We start from the raw sequence: 22,500 nt of genomic DNA on the forward strand, positions 1-22,500 counted from the left end.
AGGAGGTCCAAGGACCGAGAAGGTCCAGAGGAGGGCTGGAGATCCGGGAAAGGAGCGCACTGGCACCGCGCTCCCAGACTTGGTCGCTGTCATGAATTTCTTCTTGCTTCCGTCCCGGGATGCTGCTGGATAACTGCAGGATCCGGTGGGATCCGGTTGGGTCCGGTTGGATGACTGGAGATCACTGCGGATCCATGCGGGCGATGCGGGACCTTCTGGGGGACCTGCGGTCTTGATGGAGAACATGTCTCCGCAGCAGGGGACGATAGGACAGAGGCGCTTCGACTCCCTGGCCGGAGACACGAAGGTACAGAGGAACACAGGGTCCAGCAGAACCTCCTGCAGGTTCTCCTTGGGTCTCACGGCTTCTGGAATTATAGTTTATAATATGGAAATGAATATCAATATGAAAATGAATATGAAAATGAATATGAAAATGAATATGAAAATGAATATGTTGCTGCAACTGTTGGTACAAAGGAAGAGTCTCAGGCAGCCGTGTTTGGTGATGAGGTTCTGGATCATCTGCTGAGTGTGACCAGTGCAGGGACCAGTCTGGTATGTGGCCTCTATGGAGATTCAAGTTGGACATGTAGGTGTTGGGTATGGAAGTTTCAATTTGATATCATTGAGTTTCTGTCTCGATAAGCACCTTTCAGACGCTGTGCATTGAATATGAATGTATATGTTAATAACACTCACAGACCCGAGAGGCTGCAGGCATGGGATGGATCCACGCCTCTTACTTTGAGTACTTGAATCCTGTTTGGATCCAGCCTGTGACTAGAACCTTGCGCTTTCTCTCCATTGAAAGTGTTTGTTTGCTGGAGGCAGTGCTCATCTCCCAGAGGACCACCTTGTGTCCAGTCCTCTGACGTTTTACACCAAAGAACTATACAAATCCAGCAGCTCTGGACCAGAAGGTGCTGGTTCGGTTCAGGGTGCTCGGTGGGTCTTGCATGGTTCTTTGAAACAAATGGCGTCGCAGCTCCTCAGCCTCAGCTTATGTCTCCTAGATGTTTCCTCTGGTCTTCTCAGGAGGTCCTTGGAGGAGGACCCTGGAGCTTCAGGCTCAGGAGATCCTTAGAGGAGGACCCTGGTCCTCTTTGCGGGTTCTGGAGACTGAGATTAATCAATTTGTGGAGTTTGAGGAAAACCATCAGGTGCTCATGTTTAATTCATAAAATGAGCAACTCTTCTTTAAAGCTTTTAAAGCTCAAAGTTAAGAATTTTTGAATGAAAGGGAAATAACTTTCTATGGCTTTTTGAAAGATGCACTTCTTCACATGTGGGTTTGGAGGCTTTATCTTCAAAATGAAACCTTGTGCAACTTTTTCTAGATACATTTTTAAATTCTGATTCTAAAGCTATTTTTGTATTGTGAATGGTTGAGCAGCAGTTTTATTTCAGCCTAAGTGCTTTGGCCCCTGATCACAGTGATTTTTGAATCATAATTCTGATTCTGAAATCGTTTCCAGTCCATGAGGAGCTGAAGTTCTGGTGAACAGCGCCCCCCTTCAGCTGCAGCTTGAACCGTGTAACTGCACCCGTCCACAACATCATCATAGTAATAGGAACAGCATAGAATCATATCAGCTCGCTGCATATATCACACATCATACAACATACATCACACATCATACAACATACATCATACAACATACAACATACATCATACAACATACATCATACAACATACATCATACATCATACAACATACATCATACATCATACATCATACAACATACATCATACATCATACATCATACATCATACATCATACAACATACATCATACAACATACATCATACAACATACATCATACATCATACAACATACATCATACATCATACATCATACATCATACAACATACATCATACATCATACAACATACATCATACAACATACATCATACAACATACATCATACATCATACATCATACAACATACATCATACAACATACATCATACAACATACATCATACAAAACACATCATACATCATGCAGCATACATCATACATCATACAACATACAACATACATCATACAACATACATCATACAACATACATCATACAACATACATCATACATCATACATCATACATCATACATCATACAACATACATCATACATCATACAACATACATCATACAACATACATCATACATCATACATAATACATCATACAACATACATCATACATCATACATCATACAACATACATCATACAACATACAGCATACATCATACATCATACAACATACATCATACATCATACAACATACATCATACAACATACATCATACATCATACATCATACATCATACAACATACATCATACATCATACATCATACAACATACATCATACAACATACATCATACAACATACATCATACATCATACAACATACATCATACAACATACATCATACAACATACATCATACAACACACATCATACATCATGCAGCATACATCATACATCATACAACATACATCATACAACATACATCATACAACCCACATCATACAACATACATCATACAACATATCATACAACATACATCATAAATCACACAACATACAACATACATCATACAACATACATCATACAACATATACAACATACATCATACAACATACATCATACATCATACATCATACATCATACATCATACATCATACATCATACAACATACATCATACAACATACATCATACATCATACAACATACATCATACAACATACATCATACATCATACATCATACATCATACAACATACATCATACAACATACATCATACAACATACATCATACATCATACATCATACAACATACATCATACAACATACATCATGCATCATATATGCATTTGGTAAAATGTTGTTTGTCCTGCAGAAGTGTTGGCGGTGGGAGCACATGTATGATCACTTGACACATGTATGATCACATGACACATGTATGATCACATGACACATGTATGATTGTGGAAGAATCTTGACACAATGTGGTAAAAACAGATTCAGAGATTAAACTCAAACCATTTCTTTCACATGGCAATATTTGCTTTATATATGGCCATGACCCTCTCCTGTGAAGTTGTGTACTACGGTGTACTACAGTGTACTACAGTACATGTCAGTGAACTACAGTGTACAACAGTGTATTACAGTGTACTACAGTGTACATGTCAGTGTACTACAGTGTATTACAGTGTACTACAGTGTACTACAGTGTACATGTCAGTGTACTACAGAGTACATGTCATTGAACTACAGTGTACATGTCAGTGTACTACAGTGTACATGTCAGTGAACTACAGTATACTACAGTGTATTACAGTGTACTACAGTGTACATGTCAGTGTACTACAGTGTATTACAGTGTACTACAGTGTACATGTCAGTATACTACAGTGTACATGTCATTGAACTACAGTGTACATGTCATTGAACTACAGTGTACATGTCTGTGTACTACAGTGTACATGTCAGTGAACTACAGTGTACTACAGTGTACTGGAAGTGTACTATAGTGTACATGTCAGTGTACTACAGTGTACTACCGTGTACATGTCAGTGTACTACAGTGTACTACAGGGTACATGTCAGTGTACTACAGTGTACTACAGTGTACATGTCAGTGTACTACAGTGTACTACCGTGTACATGTCAGTGTACTACAGTGTACTACAGTGTACTGGAAGTGTACTACAGTGTACTACAGTGTACATGTCAGTGTACTACAGTGTACATGTCATTGAACTACAGTGTACATGTCATTGAACGTGGGGATGGTATCTCAGGAGGTAGAGCTGGTGGTCTAGTCATGTAAAGGTTGCTGGTTGGATCCCAGGCTCCTCCTGCTAGCATGCTGTAGTGTCCTTGAGCAAGACACTTAACCCCTCATTGCTCCTGATGGCTGCGTCCGTCGCTGTTTCAATAATTGTAAGTGGCTTTGGATAAAAGCGTCTGATCAATGACTAAATGTAAATGTACTACAGTGTACATGTCAGTGTACATGTCATTGAACTACAGTGTACATGTCATTAAACTACAGTGTACATGTCAGTGTACATGTCAGTGTACTACAGTGTACTACAGTGTACTGGAAATGTACTACAGTGTACTACAGTGTACATGTCAATCTACTACAGTGTACATGTCAGTGTACATGTCAGTGTACATGTCAGTGTACTACAGTGTACATGTCAGTGTACTACAGTGTACTACAGTGTACTATAGTGTACATGTCAGTGTACTACAGTGTACATGTCAGTATACTAAAGTGTACATGTCAGTGTACTACAGTGTACATGTCAGTGTACTACAGTGTACTACAGTGTACTATAGTGTACATGTCAGTGTACTACAGTGTACTACAGTGTACTTCAGTGTACTACAGTGTACTGGCACTACATGAACGCTCTATTTTGGAAACTGATATTTCTGCCTCATTGGAATTTCTTTTAACCACTGGATTGAATGGATGCAGTGTTTAGAGCTGTCTCTCTGTCTCTGTGTCTCTCTCTCTCTCTCTCTGTCTCTCTCTCTGTCTCTCTCTCTCTGTCTGTCTCTCTCTCTAGGTCTCTCTCTCTGTCTCTCTCTCAGTCTCTGTCTCTGTCTCTCTCTCTCTCTCTCTCTCTCTCCCTTTCTCTGTCTCTCTCTCTCGCTCTCTCTCTCTCTCTCTCTCTGTGTCTCTCTCTCTCTCTGTCTCTCTCTCTCTGTCTCTCTCTCTCTGTCTGTCTCTCTCTCTAGGTCTCTCTCTCTGTCTCTCTCTCAGTCTCTGTCTCTGTCTCTCTCTCTCTCTCTCTCCCTTTCTCTGTCTCTCTCTCTCGCTCTCTCTCTCTCTCTCTCTCTCTCTCTCTCTCTCTCTCTGTCTCTCTCTCTCTGTCTCTCTCTCTCTCTGTCTCTCTCTCTCATGCCTGTGGTGAACCTCAACATGGCCGTGCTTCCAGAGACTCTTTCATTTAGTTCAAGTCAGAATGTATCAGCACCGTGTACACTGTACTGTATAACTATACTGTATACATATGATCTAGGTGGAGCTCCACGAGTACTAAGTTCTACGGGTGAATATATATATATATATATATATATATATATATATATATATATATATATATATATATATATATATATATATATATATTTATATTTATATCTGTTATATATTTATATCTTATCTTATATTTTATAATTGTATATATTATATGTTATATATTATAATATATATTATATCTTAGGTATTATTATATCATATATTATATATTATACATTATATATTATATATTTTTATTTTTTTTAACCTGTGCTGTCAGCATGCTGGGCGATGAGCTGATATGATATCTTATATATTGTGATATAATATTTTACATATTATATTTTATAATACTATATAATATATTATACTATTATACATTAAATATTATATATTGAAATATGATATATGATATATTATAATATTTTATACAGGTACTCCTCACCTAACTTTATACTGTATATACACACTATCTATACTATATACACTATATATACTGTAAATACTATGTATACTATAATCACTATATACACAATATATACAATATACACTATAGACACTATATATGCTATACACTATATATACTATATACACTATATACACTTTATACACTATATACACTATATATAAACTATATATATATATACTATATAAACGATATACACTATATACACTATATATACTATATATAGTATAGTGTAGTGTATATATATATTTAGTATAGTGTATATACTATATACACTTTATACACTACATAGACTATATATTCTATATACACTATGGATACTATACACACTATATACACGATATATACTCTATATACTCTATATACCAGCCACGCCCCCTTACCGTAAAAGTAACACGGGTCCTTGGTTATTGACAAATTTGCTTGACGACCTGGTTGTAGGAACGGAACTCGGCTGTTAAGTGAGGAGTACCTGTACTACATTACAATATGTTATATATTATAATATTATAAAGTATATTATAATATTATATATTATATATTATAATATTATAATTTATCCATGTCCATGTTCCTCTGGATGCTGGTTCTGATCAGAGCAACACATTTTCATTTGAGTGGAGTCGGTTGGAGCTAGAACCTGCAGGACAGGTGGGGCTGATGACCACTGTGGTTGGAGCTGGATACTCTGGAAATGAGTGGTCTGAGGGGTTTCTGCTCGGTTTCTGCTAGGAGGTGGATGGAGGTGGACGGAGGTAATTGGAGGTGGTTGGTGGGGTGGTTGGAGGTGGATGGAGGTGGTTGGTGGGGCGGTTGCAGGAATGGTTGGAGTTGATGGAGGCATGATTGGTGGGGTGGTTGGATGTGGATGGAGGAATGGTTGGAGGTGGTTGCTGTTTTGGTTGGAGGTGGGATGGTGGAGTGTTCTCCCAGGGTTCACATGAGGACATGTTAGGTTCTAACTCCTGCCGATGTCCTCCGCATCAGCATCAACATCAACATCAACATCAGCCCAGAGGACGGAGTTCAGCTTCCATAACCCTAACCCTAACCCTAACCCTAACCCTAACCCTAACCCTAACCCTAACCCTAACCCCCTGGACCATGGACTTTCTGACACCACCCCCCCCCCACCCCTCTCTCCTGTAGAAGATGAAGAGTTTAGCTCAGCGTCGTCAGTCTGCTCCATCACTGGTCATCAGCAAAGCACTGACCAGATCAAAGAGCACGTCCAGGTATAATACACACACACACACACACACATGAACACACACACACCAATGAACACACACACACACACACACACACACACATGAACACACACACACACATGAACACACACACACACACATGAACACACACACACACACACACATGAACACACACACACACATGAACACACACACACACACACACACCAATGAACACACACACACACACACACACACATGAACACACACACACACATGAACACACACACACACACACATGAACACACACACACACACATGAACACACACACACACACACACACATGAACACACACACACACACACACACACACACACACACATGAACACACACACACACACACACACACACACATGAACACACACACACACACACACACACACACACACACACATGAACACACACACACACACACACACACACACATGAACACACACACACACACACACACGAACACACACACACACACACACACACACACACACACACATAAACACACACACACACACACACATGAACACACACACACACATGAACACACACACACACACACACATAAACACACACACACATAACACACACACACACACACACACACACACATAAACACACACACACAGACACACACACACACACACATAAACACACACACACACACACACACACATAAACACACACACACACACACACACACACACACACACACATAAACACACACACACACACACACATAAACACACACACACATAAACACACACACACACACACACACACACATAAACACACACACACAGACACACACACACATAAACACACACACACAGACACACACATGTGCCGTGTATCTCTATCTTGAGTGTAAACAGGAAGAGGATGCAGTTCTCCAACTATTTCCTCGTACTGCTGATCTCTTCTTCCATGACACCACGTTGCCATGGAGACACATCCTGGTCCTTCTCCAGAACATCAACTGTGTCAGTGCACAAGAGTACTACAGTACACAGAGTACAGCCAGTACACAGAGTACTATGTGCACTTTCTGTATTGGGTAGTATACCATGTCCAGTACATGGTACTGGACATGGTACTGTAGTACTAGTGGGGTAATGCCGGTCCCGGTGCTCCAGGGAGAGCTGTGTGAGCCCCGTCAGCCCAGAGTCCTGCCCCCTGGTCCAGGCTCTGCTGGCGGGCCAGCCCGGCAGGACCTTCCTGGACCAGGTCCCGGTCCAGCTGAAGACCGGACTCCAGACCCAGGACCGACACCTGTTCCTGTTCTCCGACACCCTGCTGGTCACCAAGGCCAAGTGAGTACCCGTCCGTCCGCCTGTCTGTCTGTCTTTCTGTCGGTCTGTCTGTCTGAGGGAGAGAGGGAGAGACCCATCCCTCCCTCTGCGTTCCCAAAAACATCCTGATTGGACTGAATTGCTCTGGTCCATCTGAGCGTCCAGCAGGGCACCACATCCTCTCGTGTGTGTGTGTGTGTGTGCAGGTCGCCCTCCCACTTCAAGCTGAAAGCGCGTGTGCGTGTGTGTGAGCTGTGGACGGCGAGCTGCATGGAGGAGGTGTGTGAGGGCACGACCACGCCCGGGCGGGGCTTCGTGCTGGGCTGGCCCACCTGCAACAGCGTGGCCACCTTCAGGTACACACACACACACACGCTATGGAGGGTTTAATTGGACTTTAATATTTGTAACCCAGAGAAGACAGTCCACAAATTTGTACCACGATGCACAAATATGTCCCTATCAACAGACATGTTTTTTTATTTGTGTTGTGTTGTAAAGTCATATCCAGAAATATACAGAGCGATTTGCAAATACACATGATTTACTCTGTTAACACATATTTTAATATTACATTAAAATGTTTTACAAATGCAAATAGTTTCACCACAACAAATACATGTAAAGTCATATTTATCATTTGTACATGTGAAAAGGGTTTTGCACATTTGTGGATCACTTCCTGTCAGTTTGTGGTTACAAGCTACACCAGCAGGTGGCGACATTCCCTCACATGAGCGCGACAGTCTGTACTGGAAGTAGGCTAAAACCACAAGTCTATTGACCTATGGAACACCATTTTAGTGAATATTAAATGAATACATTTGACTATGAAAGCATTCCTGAAATAAATAAATGAGGTAATATAGAAACAAATGTAAACATAAATATATAAATGAGTAAATATGCGACCCACCACGTGCTAACTCGGCAAATTTCAGGGCAGCCTACTTTTGACTAGACATATAAAACATGGATAATTCCTTTTTTCGTCCAAAATTGAGATTATAGCAGATTACAATCCTAAATTGTTCCCTAAACTGGGGACTGGTGTTGTTCCCTCAAGTTGTATCCTCAAATTATTTTCAAAACTGAGTTTGATTTCCAAATGTTATATGAACATTAAAAAGTCGAGGCTCCTTGATCCACATTCACAGGGAAAAGCTGAAAGATTCACCAACTCGCTGAACTCGTGATACAGCACAAACAGCGATCTAACGGTTCTGTCGTGAAAATTCCAGCCACTCGGGTGGTGGTCGATGGGGATGAGATAGTTCAGGTTAAACAGAAAATACAACAACTGTCACTTAGTCTAAGTTTATTGCATAAAAGATGAATCAGCAAGGAGCTCTTCACAGATCACACAGAACAGCAGAGAGCGTCTCCCCCGAACCAAGTTACTCAAGGGTTTTTATATTAACTACGTAACATGGACTGCTATTGTGAGGGTGTCACAAAGGCAGTTGCTGAGGGTGTAGTCATATGCAGTTGCAGTTGTTTCAGTAGTTTCAACATCTCGGCTGAACAACTTGTAATTGTGAGCTGACTTGGCAACAGGGCCAACAGGATAAAATGTTCCTGTTGTAAGTAAAGCAGATATGGGGTTACAAGCGGGCAGGGTTAGTTCAGTATTTCCATTTCACCTACCCACTTTGATTACTCTTTTAATCGATGCATATAAACGAAAAATAACTTTCACACTGTTAGTCAACACATATCATTGAAAAATAACATTCACACAGCTTGCACTACTCCTTCCGGCATGGGCCTTCCGGCATGGGCCGTCGTCGTCCGAGTCGTTGTCGGCATATGGAGCGACCCATTCGAGTGGTATGGCAGTGAATTGGCCTTGGTGGACAATTTGATTCTCCAGCATCCGGCTGATGGGGTTATGTATCACAGGAATAAAACCACAAAACATTAACCCGAAAACTGTGAGAATGGCTACAATTATCATAGCGTATCTGGCTTACATCGCTCCGTATGCATTCAGGGATAGGTTTCTGCCAACTGTAGGCGAAGAGAGTCCCGATTGGATATCTCCACGCCTCTCTATCGGACTTCCCCCTTCTACCTGAACCTTCCTTATTCCGCTGTCCAGTCAGGCATTGCGGCCTACTGCTGGCTGTTCTCCCCCTCCTTTCGGGGGTTTCGGGGCCCTCCAACAGTGGCCGGTGGGGATCCAGGTGGCCCTTTCTGTGACCTTCACTGCTGATGCTGTAACAAGCAGGACCTGGTATGGTGCTCTCCACCTGGGGGTGCGCCACCTTTTCCTCCGAAAGTCCTTAACCACTATCCAATCTCGGGGTTGGAGGTTGTGGAGTGATCCCTCCGCGGGATGGTAGGGCAGCTTTGGGGTTACGACAGTAAGTCATCATTACGTCATCTATCCCTTCTAGTGTTTGGGGACCAGTGGGTGCGGCAAGGCCTGTGTTCATGGGCGGGCCATGCAGGATCTCATACGTTGATAATCCAGTGGAAGGGTTTGTGCGGCTGCGCATAGCGGTTAGCACTCATGGTAGACACATCACCCAGTCCATGCCCATGTCCTCCATTGCCTTCGTCAGTTTGTTTTTTAATGTACCATTAGCGTGTTCTACTATTCCTCCGCTCTGGGGGTGGTAGGCGCAGTGTGTTTTGAGATTTATATGTTAGTAGGTGGCTATTTGTTTGAGGTCCCCATTCACGGAATGTGGGCCATTATCTGAGGAGATTTTCCGGGGAATCCCCCGCCTGGGAATGATCTCCATAATCAATGCTTTAGCTACTGCTACCGCATCGGCTTGGCTGTCGGGAATACTTCCATCCATTTTGAAAATACGTCAACCACTACGAGACAATGTTGTTTACCTCGGCATGGGTTGAGGGTGACGAAGTCCAACGTCAGGCAGTCGAACGGTGCACTCGAATGCTCCTCCCTTTGACACATGGTCCTTCCTATGTGTCAATTTCGCATAATAAGGGTATAAACATTTTGGAATGAAGGGCCTTACCCTCCCATATCCCGATAACCATGGTGCCATTTTTCTTCCATGTGGCTCGCTCTTGTTTCCCTGCGTTTTGTTGGAATTCTTTGAGGTTTTCCCATGAGGGGGTAGTTTTTACGGCTGGCGCCTGCTGTGTGTGTGGTTACTTTTTCTGTGTGGCATGTTTTGCTGCTTTCTCGGCCATCCAATTCCCTATGGCAATTGGATGTCCTGGTGTGTGCCGTGCATTTGCATATGGCCAATCGGGTTGGCAAAGCGATGGCTTCCAGAAGAGCTTTGACCTGTTCTTTGTTTAGTATTGGGTTACCGTCTGATTTCAAAAAGCCCCTTAACTTCCACAGGGCACCAAAGTCGTGAACGACCCCGAAAGCGTATCGGCTGTCGATGTAAACAGTAAGAGAATGTCCTGCCGCCATGGTGCAGTCCAGCATCAGGGCATACAGTCAGCCTGTTGGGCAGAGAAGTGAGGTGGGAGGGGGTTTGATTCTACCAGCCCGTTATCATGGACTATTGCGTAGCCTTCCTCGTGTCTGGGTTTCGGGAGGCCGAGCCATCAACATACCAGATATGATGGCTGTTGTGGAGGGGTGTTCCCAGTAAGTCCGGCCAGGGTATTTTCTGTTCTGATATTACCACCGCACAGTCATGTGGTTCTCCATCTTCCTTTGTAAGCAGAAGGATGGCAGGATTTAACACAGTAAACCGTTTAAGGGTGATATGAGGATGCGAAAGTCTATAAAAATAGTGGAGCTGTAGAATAGAATAGAATAGAAATGTAATAACTGTCTCTTAGGCCGAGATCGTTTTAGAATCGCCTCTACCCTCTCTGGGCCTATTTCCTTCCATTTTACGGAAAGAACGTGACCTAAATACAGGCTATTTTGTAATTTTGAGTTGCTTACCTTGTAGTCATTCTTTGCAAGATATTTTAGCAATAATATTGTGTCCGCTGGTTAGGGGAGCATATTAATTACTATTAATTAATTATTGTTACACTAATCTCTGTCGCAATGAAGCTGAATGTTATTCTCCCTTGTAAGTCGCTTTGGATAAAAGCGTCTGATAAATGACTAAATGTATGTAAATTAATAAATCGTCAACATATTGGATTAGTGTGCCGATTAGATTTTCGCCTAATGCCGCACTGGATACGGCGAGGGACTCCGTGTACCCCTGGGGCATGTGGGTCCAGGTGTAATGTTAACCTTTAAACGTCAACACAAACCACTGCTGAGATTTCTCTTCTCCCGGTATACTAAAGAACGTGTTTGCCAAATCAATCACAGTAAACACCTATGCATCGCACTATGGTAGTAGGATTAGGGACCACTGGGGTGCAGAAATGAACAGCCTCATTTATCCCCTTAGGTCTTGTACAAATCGCCAATTCACCACATCCACCTTGCGGACTGTGAGTATGAGTGCGTTACATGGGGAAGTGGGGCAAGGTATCACAATTCCTCTTTCTAACAGCGAGTCAAAAAAGGGTGCAATGCCGATCAGCCTTTTTAAAGGGTACTGTGGTTTGCATGGCCTGTATGAACATTTTGGAGGGGTGGCTCCAGCCATTAGGCTCACATCATGTTTGTCCTGAGCCCACAGGTGCTCTGGCACCGAGGACCAGGAGCACCTCTTGAGCTTCTGTCAACATAAACTGTAGGGGCCCTGTGGCTGAGCCATAATCTTGTTTACCTGGCACCAGGTGTACGGCTCGGCGGGCGAGGAACACCCAGTACATAGGTTCTCGGTAGGCCCGGCCCCTTAGTGACCACTAGGTTCCTTCCGGGGTCATGGCCTCCCAATCCCCCAGTCCGTCCAGATGATCCGTCCACCTTCCCAGATCCTCCCAATCCTGGGCAGGGTCTTTTCGTAACGACACAGCGGGCATGCTTCCTGGTACATCGAAAAACTTGAACTCTTCCTCTTCCTCATCCAATCCTACACTTTCCATTACCTGTGTCTCATCCCAATTGAGATAGTTAGCCCAGGGTTGTCTCTTTCCCTTTCTCAAACCATTTACGCTCCATCTCAGGTCCGCTTTGGCAGCTAAAAATGCTGTCACATGTAAATCTTCTGCGGGCATGACATCTCCTCCCGGACATACCCTATGGGCATGTCGTAATAACTCACTGACCTTGGACCATCCATTTCTAAATCCCAGGAATAATACAACAAGGCAGACCCTGAGCCAAATTTGGCCCTCTGATAAGAGGGATTCATGTCCCTATCCACATGTACTGTTACACATGTAACTTGTCCCGCACCGTTACAAACAACCAAAATACCTAATGCACACATTAAATCTCGATCACACAGATTTACAGGGCAAACCGCTGACTGTATTCACTCGTCGGCCGGGGCCCTCTCCCTCCCCAACCTCCACGAAAACGTAGATGGTGAAAGCCTCCACCGTCTTGGTCCCTCTGGCCCTGATGGTACAAAAAGGACTGTTTCGTACCCGACGCAGGTGGTTTTAGCCATTTGGCTGATTTCAGGTTTTAGTCCATCCAGTAAATAACACTTTAATTGTTGTTCATAGGGAGAGTCCGCGTTTGCTCCCCGAATCCCCCTTGGGGAGCCGTCATTCCGCTGGCCTGCCTGAACAGGCCTTCTAGGCAGCTAAGATATGCTCCCGTCAGTCCATTGTCTTTCTGTGTACAGTCCCGTACATCGTACCAATTCATGGTCTGGCAGAACAGCCTGTTTATGCGGTCTTCCAGGTCCTGATACTGGTTGTGTTGGGCTTGGTTGTGTGCACCCTGTCCTTCCTCATTCACCCCCGGTCAATCCTCCGGGAAATCCCCCCCAGCAACGGTCCCAAGTCTGCCCGAAGTTTGCGGCGCAGAACCACATTCACTTCTGTTAGGGTGGGTCGATGCATACGGATTAAGGTGCGAAAGTCTCGGATGGAGTCTTGCAGGCCTTCTTTCTTTGGGTCTGGGAGGCTGCTAATGATCGCTCCCACCTCAGCATGGGCGGAAGACGTCCATGACGGCACTGGCTGGGCTGGCGGGATCAGGGCAGGAGACCATGGGCATCTGGACAGTGATTGGGGTGCCCGGGTCATTCGGATCAGTTGTCTGGGGTCCCCAGGCTGTACGGCTTCAAAATAGGACTGGTTCGTGGGCATAGGTGTTGTAGGACGGGGCCAGGGTGCTTGGTGAGCCAGGGTTATTTTGCTCTGCAGATTTATTCACACATTTATTCGCTCTTGTTATCGCTCTTGTTTCTCCCGCAAACCAAAAATCTTCAAATCAAGGCGTTGTTTCTTGCATCTTTTAACCTTATCATATTCCTCAAGCTTCGTTCTCAACTGATCTATTTGACTTGTGCTAAAACTAGCATCCAGGGGAAAACCGAGTTTCGCCCAGAAGCCCAATTGTAATACCACTGTCCCACCATGTTTTTTGTTCAACCGTAATTTTTGCTGGACCCGTCCATTCGTAGGGGCCCTTTAATTTTGACCCAGACTTTCCCATACTGTCCGTTTACCCTAACCCTAACACTTACAGCGCCTCCCTGTATTTATTATTTTTGCTGTTCCGTGTCCCAGACATCGAAACCTATGCTTCCTAAATAATAAAAATTATGACCCTGACAGGGGGTAGTGTAACCTGTCCCAGGGACAATCGATGTTAAACAACCTTTTAGCCGTTTCATGTCACAAACACCAAAACCTTATATAAGTGCCAGATTAATATTCAATTGTTGTAATCTCACCTTTACACACATAGTTTGTATTTGTGGATCTCGTATTCTAGATTCTGGCCGGTCGGGTTGACTCACGGGCCTGCTTCTCCTCCCGTTTCAATTACATCACAGGCGAGTTGCGGCTTCCCTGGTCCCAGACCACGGCCGTACGGTTCAACCTGTAAAGGAGATGGTGTCAGATATCTGAAGTCAGAGATCCTGTTCGTGACGGCAAGAATTGTTGTGGAAATTCCAGCCACTCAGGTGGTGGTCGACAGGGATGAGATAGTTCGGGTTAAACAGAAAGTAGAACCACTGTCACTTAGTCTAACTTTATTGCATAAAAGATGAATCAGCGGGGAGCTCTTCACAGATCACACAGAATAGCAGAGCGTCTCCCCTGAACCAACTTGCTTGAGCGTTTTTATATCAACTGCGTAACTGTTGTTAGTAAAGCAGATATGGGGTTACAAGTGGGCAGGGTTAGTTCAGTATTTTCCATGACAGTTCCCTTTGGCGCAAACATGCAGATGAAGATCATCCTCCCATATTCCAAGTGATGTTAAGTCAGAATGTGAGATCAATTGATAAAATAGGGTTGTAAATCAACCCGGACAACACCGGGTCTTCTTCGTGTGATAAAAACTGTTGCGCTGACCGCACTTCAGAGGACAAGACGAAGAAGTGCTGACGTCACTTCTGTAGAGGAGCCATGCTAGTATAGTGGGCATGAACTTAGAATGAAAACAATTCACTTCAACTTAAAATTAAAGGATTTACTTGAATTATGCATTTTCCAATATTTTTATAAATGAATGATTCAAACATTATTTCAGAAAAACACATTCATCATTATCTAATTGAAGGAGTACAGCATCATCCAGATGTAGCCATTCAAAATACTAATTGTGTTTCTAAATGGGTATTTTTTGCTGCAAAAGTCTGGAAATGTTTCTACAACTTTGAAGGCTGATTTCTCAGAACGTTTCCAAAACCTTAATCTTTGATAAGTCATAGCTTTCAATATATTTTCCTGATTCCCACAAGTGATATCTTGTTTTGAAGTTCTGATTCAACACTTTTATAAGTCAAATTTCAAAATGTGACCTTTAAGTATGCGGTGGGTCACATATAGTTCAATTAATAAATAAATTGTTTATTATTTCAAAAATGAAATTTTTCAAAAGATTCAATTATTTTAGGGACTTTTATTTCATAATGCGCTCCACGTTTCGTCACAAATGCTCTGTGCCTCACAACCTCACCACAGGGGTGCCCCAAGGTGCTAGGACCCTCCTCTTTGCCATATACACCACCTCACTGGGCCCTTCATCCGCTCACATGGCTTTTCATATCACTGCTCTGCGGATGATACTCAACTCTATCTGTCCTTCCCGCCCGACAACCCCACTGTCTCGACGCGGATCTCGGATTGTCTCGCTGACATATCCACATGGATGAAGGATTATCATCTTCAACTAAATCTGGCGAAAACGGAACTGCTGGTCTTCCCGGCCAATAGGTATTTATCACAACGTTGATATTAAAATCGACTCTCTATCTCTTGTTCCTACCAAGGCTGCAAGGAATTTTGGTGTCATTATTGATGACCAACTGACATTCTCGGACCATGTTGCCGCCGTCTCCCGGTCCTGCCGCTTCGCACTACTCAACATCCGAAAAGTCAGGCCGTACCTGACCCAATATGCCACTCAACTGCTGGTACAAACCTTGGTGATGTCCCGTCTCGACTAGTGCAACGCCCTCTTAACAGGCTTGCCGGCCTGTGCGGTGAAGCCACTTCAGATGATACAGAATGCGGCGGCGCGACTGGTGTTCAACCAGCCAAAGAGGGCACATGTCACTCCGCTGCTCATCGAGCTCCACTGGTTACCTGTAGCCGCCCGCATCAAGTTCAAGTCTCTGATGCTGGCCTACAGAGTGATTGCTGGGAATGCTCCCGCCTACTTAAATGCTCTTGTAAGAGCACATGTTGCCCCCCGGATGCTGCGCTCGTCAAATGAGCGTCGCCTGGCTCTGCCGGCCATACAGCCACGGCAATCCAGGCTATTCTCATTTGTAGTTCCACGTTGGTGGAACGAGCTGCCAAAAATGACCAGAGCTGGGACCTCCCTCTGTCTTTAAGAAGCACCTGAAGACCCAGCTCTTCAGTGAGTACCTCCTGTCCTAACCTACAATTACTTAGCACCACCTTGCAGTATTTATTGTTACACTAATGTTGTTGTTACACTAATCTCTGTCGCAATGTAGCTTGAATGTTATTCTCCCTTGTAAGTCGCTTTGGATAAAAGCGTCTGCTAAATGACTAAATGTAAATGTAATGTAAATGTAAATGAGCCAGGTCTGAATACACCCTTCTGTGAGATAACCACGCCTCATTGATTTGCATATAACAGCTAATGCATAATTATAAAATAAGTCACCTGAAATAAATAAATGTAGTCATAAATATATTTATATTTACATTTAATATTTGCCATACCCACGCCCAGCCCTGCTGATTTTCTGATAATAATAATACACATAATACTTACAGGGGTAGGGAGGCCGAACTTCATGAGCGCCCAACAACGTGCGTCGCTTTGGTCGCTGTGCGTAACCAGTGAATTTGTATTTCCAAAATATGCAAATCCTAATATTATTTTAATATTTATAACGTCTGTTTTGTTGATTGGCAATGCTGGACTGAATTATATTTATTTATTTTGGGCAGTCATAGTTGCGTTTTCTAACCCAGAACAAGAAAAAACAATGTCTCTACTTAAATTCAGATCTATGTTCCTGTTGAAGCACAGTTTGAAAGAGATTGTAGATGTCATTTTTGTAGCATTTTATGAGTACCAATAAAAGCTATTAATTATATTGTGCGTTGTATTCAGCTTGTGTATTTTGGATTATACTATAGAACCTATTTCTTGTGTTCACTGTCACTGTATACGTCAATATGGTGGCATTGGTGTCGCAGTGGTGAGGCTGTCCCTCATCTCTTTGACTTTGGCTCTTATAGTCCAACTTCTGAACGGAATCTCCCTCTTTCGTTGTACAGCATTCCTCAGGTCCACTCTGGTTGTTTTGGCCTTCTTCCGGTACCGACTGTCATGCTCATGTGAGGAAATGTCACCACCTGCTGGTGTAGCTCATAACTAATTGGGGCAGTGGCTCAGGAGGTGGAGCGGGTCGTCTGGTAATCGGAAGATTGCCGGTTTGATCCCCGGTTCCTCCTCGTTGGAGGCTAATGTGTCCTTAAGCAAGACTCCTGAGCTCCTAACTGCTCCCTGGGCACCACTACCTGCAGCCACTGAGAAATGCAGTTTGTTGCCTCAACTGCTTGTACTCTGTGCAGTGACAATGAGGTACACATTTGTGGATCATTGTACACATTTGTGCATCATGGTATATATTCTTGCATCATGGTACATATTTGTGCATCATGGTATATATTTGTGGATCATGGTACATATTTGTGCATTATGGTACATATTTGTACATCATGGTACATATTTGTGCATCATGGTACATATTTGTGGATCATGGTAAATATTTGTACATCACGGTACATATTTGTACATCATGGTACATAATTGTGCATCATGGTACATATTTGTGGATCATGGTACATATTTTTGCATCATGGTACAATTTTGCTGATCATGGTACATATTTGTACATCATGGTACATATTTGTGGATCATGGTACATATTTGTGCATCATGGTACACATTTGTGCATCATGGTACATATTTGTGGATCATGGTACATATTTGTGCATCATGGTACACATTTGTGCATCATGGTACATATTTGTGGATCATGGTACATATTTGGTATATATTTGTACATCATGGTACATATTTGTGGATCATGGTACATATTTGTGCATCATTGTACATATTTGTGGATCGTGGTACATATTTGTGCATCATGGTACACATTTGTGGATCATTGTACACATTTGTGCATCATGGTACATATTTGTGGATCATGGTACATATTTGTGTGTCATGGTTTATATTTGTGCATCATGGTACATATTTGTGCATCATGGTACACATTTGTTGATCATGGTACATATTTGTACATCATGGTACATATTTGTGCATCATGGTACATATTTGTGGATGATGGTACATATTTGTGCATCATGGTATATATTTGTGGATCATTGTACACATTTGTGCATCATGGTACATATTTGTGGATCATGGTACATATTTGTGCATCATGGTATATATTTGTGCATCATGGTACATATTTGTGCATCATGGTACATATTTGTTGATCATGGTACATATTTGTACATCATGGTACATATTTGTGCATCATGGTACATATTTGTGCATCATGGTATATATTTGTGCATCATGGTACATATTTGTGCATCATGGTACATATTTGTTGATCATGGTACATATTTGTACATCATGGTACATATTTGTGCATCATGGTACATATTTGTGGATCATGGTACATATTTGTGGACTGTCTTCTCTGGGTTACAAATATTAAAGTCAAATAAAAACGTCCATAGCATGTCAACACACATGTACACACACACAAATATGGTGTTTACACTGCGTACACTCTAGGTACACTCTGAGTACACTTTGAGGACACACTGAGTACACACTGAGTACACACTTAGTACATTCTGAGGACACACTGAGTACACTCTGAGTACACACTGAGTACACACCGAGTACAAATGCTCGTAACTGCAGCTCCTACAAAAGAACATTTAACCACAAACCAAACCACAGCAAAGAGAGAGAGGAGTTCCCAGTCATGACGCTGCTCGCACACACACACACACACACACACACACACACACACACACACACACACACAGGAATTCAGTTGCACCAGAGGCTCTTGTGTTGTTGTCTTGTTGTGTTGTGCTGTTGTGCTGTTGTTGTGTTGTGCTGTTGTTGTGTTGGTGTGTTGTGTTGGTGTGTTGTGTTGGTGTGTCGGTGTGTTGGTGTGGTGTGTTGTTGTGGTGTGTTGTTGTGGTGTGTTGTGTTGGTGTGGTGCGTTAGTGTGGTGTCGTGGTGTGTTGTGGTGTTGTGTTGTGGTGTTGTGTTGTGTTTGTGTGTTCGTGTGTTGTGTTCGTGTGTTCGTGTGTTGTGTTCGTGTGTTCGTGTGTTGTGTTCGTGTGTTCGTGTGTTGTGGTGGTGTGGTGGTGTGTTAGTGTGGTGTGTTGTGTGGTGTGGTGTTGTGGTGTGGTGTGGTGTTGTGTGGTGGTGTGGTGTGGTGTGTTGTGGTGTGGTGTGGTGTGGTGTGGTGTGTTGTGGTGTTTTGTTGTTTTGTTGTGTTGTGGTGTTGTGGTGTGTTGTGTTGTGGTGTGTTGTGTTGTGGTGTTGTGGTGTGTTGTGTTGTGGTGTTTTGTTGTGGTCTGGTGTTGTGTGGTGTGGTGTGGTGTTGTGTGGTGTGGTGTTGTGGTGTGTTGTGGTGTGTTGTGGTGTTGTGTGGTGTGGTGTGGTGTTGTGTGGTGTGGTGTTGTGGTGTGTTGTGGTGTGTTGTGGTGTGTTGTGGTGTGTTGTGGTGTGTTGTGGTGTGTTGTGTGGTGTGTGGTGTTGTGTGGTGTTGGGTTGTGGTGTTGTGTGGTGTGTGTTGTGGTGTGTTGTGGTGTTGTGGTGTGTTGTGTTGTGGTGTGTTGTGTTGTGGTGTTGTGGTGTGTTGTGTTGTGGTGTTTTGTTGTGGTCTGGTGTGTTGTGGTGTGTTGTGGTGTTGTGTGGTGTGTTGTGGTGTTGTGTGGTGTGGTGTGGTGTTGTGTGGTGTGGTGTGGTGTTGTGTGGTGTGGTGTTGTGGTGTGTTGTGGTGTGTTGTGGTGTGTTGTGGTGTTGTGTGGTGTGTTGTGTGGTGTGTGGTGTTGTGTGGTGTTGGGTTGTGGTGTTGTGTTGTGTGGTGTTGTGTTGTTGTTGTGTAGTTGATCAAACTTCTCATGAACTTCTCTCCTGCAGCTCAGTGGAGAACAAGGACAAATGGCTGAACCTGATCCAGAGGTAGAGACCGTAACACAGACATTTACAGGAGACCAGGAGATACACAGTGACTTGTAGAGATACACAGTGACTTGTAGAGATACACAAGTACTTGTAAATATACACAGTGACTTGTAGAGATACACAGTGACTTGTAGAGATACACAAGTACTTGTAGGTATACACAGTGACTTGTAGAGACACACAGTGACTTGTAGAGATACACAAGTACTTGTAGGTATACACAGTGACTTGTAGAGATACACAAGTACTTGTAGTTATACATAGTGACTTGTAGAGATACACAGTGACTTGTAGGCATACACAGTGACTTGTAGCTATACACAGTGACTTGTAGAGATACACAAGTACTTGTAGGTATACACAATGACTTGTAGAGATACACAAGTACTTGTAGTTATACATAGTGACTTGTAGAGATACACAGTGACTTGTAGGCATACACAGTGACTTGTAGCTATACACAGTGACTTGTAGAAATACACAGCGACTTGTAGAGATCACAAGTACTTGTAAGTATACACAGTGACTTGTTGAGATACACAGTGACTAGTAGAGATACACAAGTACTTGTAGGTATCCACAGTGACTTGTAGAGATACACAAGTACTTGTAGTTATACATAGTGACTTGTAGAGATACACAATGACTTGTAGGCATACACAGTGACTTGTAGCTATACACAGTGACTTGTAGAAATACACAGCGACTTGTAGAGATACACAAGTACTTGTAAGTATACACAGTGACTAGTAGAGATACACAGTGACTTGAAGAGATACACAAGTACTTGTAGGTATACACAGTGACTTGTAGAGATACACAAGTACTTGTAGGTATACATAGTGACTTGTAGAGATACACAATGACTTGTAGGCATACACAGTGACTTGTAGCTATACACAGTGACTTGTAGAAATACACAGCGACTTGTAGAGATACACAAGTACTTGTAAGTATACACAGTGACTAGTAGAGATACACAGTGACTTGAAGAGATACACAAGTACTTGTAGGTATACACAGTGACTTGTAGAGATACACAAGTACTTGTAGGTATACATAGTGACTTGTAGAGATACACAGTGACTTGTAGAGATACACAAGTACTTGTAGGTATACACAGTGACTTGTAGCTATACACAGTGACTCTTAGAGATACACAAGTACTTGTAGGTATACACAGTGACTTGTAGAGATACACAGTGACTTGTAGAGATACACAAGTACTTGTAGGTATACACAGTGACTTGAAGCTATACACAGTGACTTGTAGAGATACACAGTAACTTGAAGAGATACACAGTGACTTGTCAGTATACACAGTGACTTGAAGAGATACACAAGAAAAAATTATTGATTTGGCTGTAAAACTGAACTCGGTGTCCTCCATGTCCTCCTCCCTGTCCTCCATGTCCTCCATGTTCCTCCATGTTTCACCGTGTTCCACAATGTTTCTCCATGTTCCTCATGTTCCTCCATATTCTCCATGAGCTCCATGTTCCTCCATGTTCCTCCATTCCTCCATGTCCTCCATGACCTCCATTTTCCTCCATATTCCTCCATGTCCTGCATGTCCTCCTCCCTGTCCTCCATGTCCACTATGTTCTCCATGACCTCCATGTTCCTTCATGTCCTCCATGTCCTCCATGTTCCTCCATGTTCCTCTATATCCTTCATTTTCTCCATGACCTCCATTTTCCTTCTTGTTCCTCCATGTCCTCCATGTCCTCCTCCATGTCCTCCATGTTCCTCCATGTC

At 43.0% G+C, this 22,500-nt stretch overlaps 1 protein-coding gene across 1 annotated transcript in view; it reads left to right on the top strand.

Annotated features, from left to right (window-relative positions):
- Positions 1–232: 232 nt before the first annotated feature.
- The window catches only part of LOC307244016 (rho GTPase-activating protein 20-like), a 31,669-nt gene continuing 9,401 nt past the window's right edge, over positions 233–22,500 (top strand). The window contains exons 1-5 of the mRNA XM_080018988.1: positions 233–307; positions 6,658–6,743; positions 7,887–8,063; positions 8,249–8,398; positions 20,698–20,739. Of these exons, the coding sequence (XP_079875114.1) occupies positions 236–307; positions 6,658–6,743; positions 7,887–8,063; positions 8,249–8,398; positions 20,698–20,739 (527 nt within the window). The 5' untranslated portion in view covers positions 233–235. The remainder of the gene's footprint in view (positions 308–6,657; positions 6,744–7,886; positions 8,064–8,248; positions 8,399–20,697; positions 20,740–22,500) is intronic.

The sequence above is a fragment of the Zeus faber genome (genome assembly GCF_960531495.2).
Source record: "Zeus faber genome assembly, chromosome: 18".
Taxonomy (NCBI): Eukaryota; Metazoa; Chordata; class Actinopteri; order Zeiformes; family Zeidae; genus Zeus; species Zeus faber.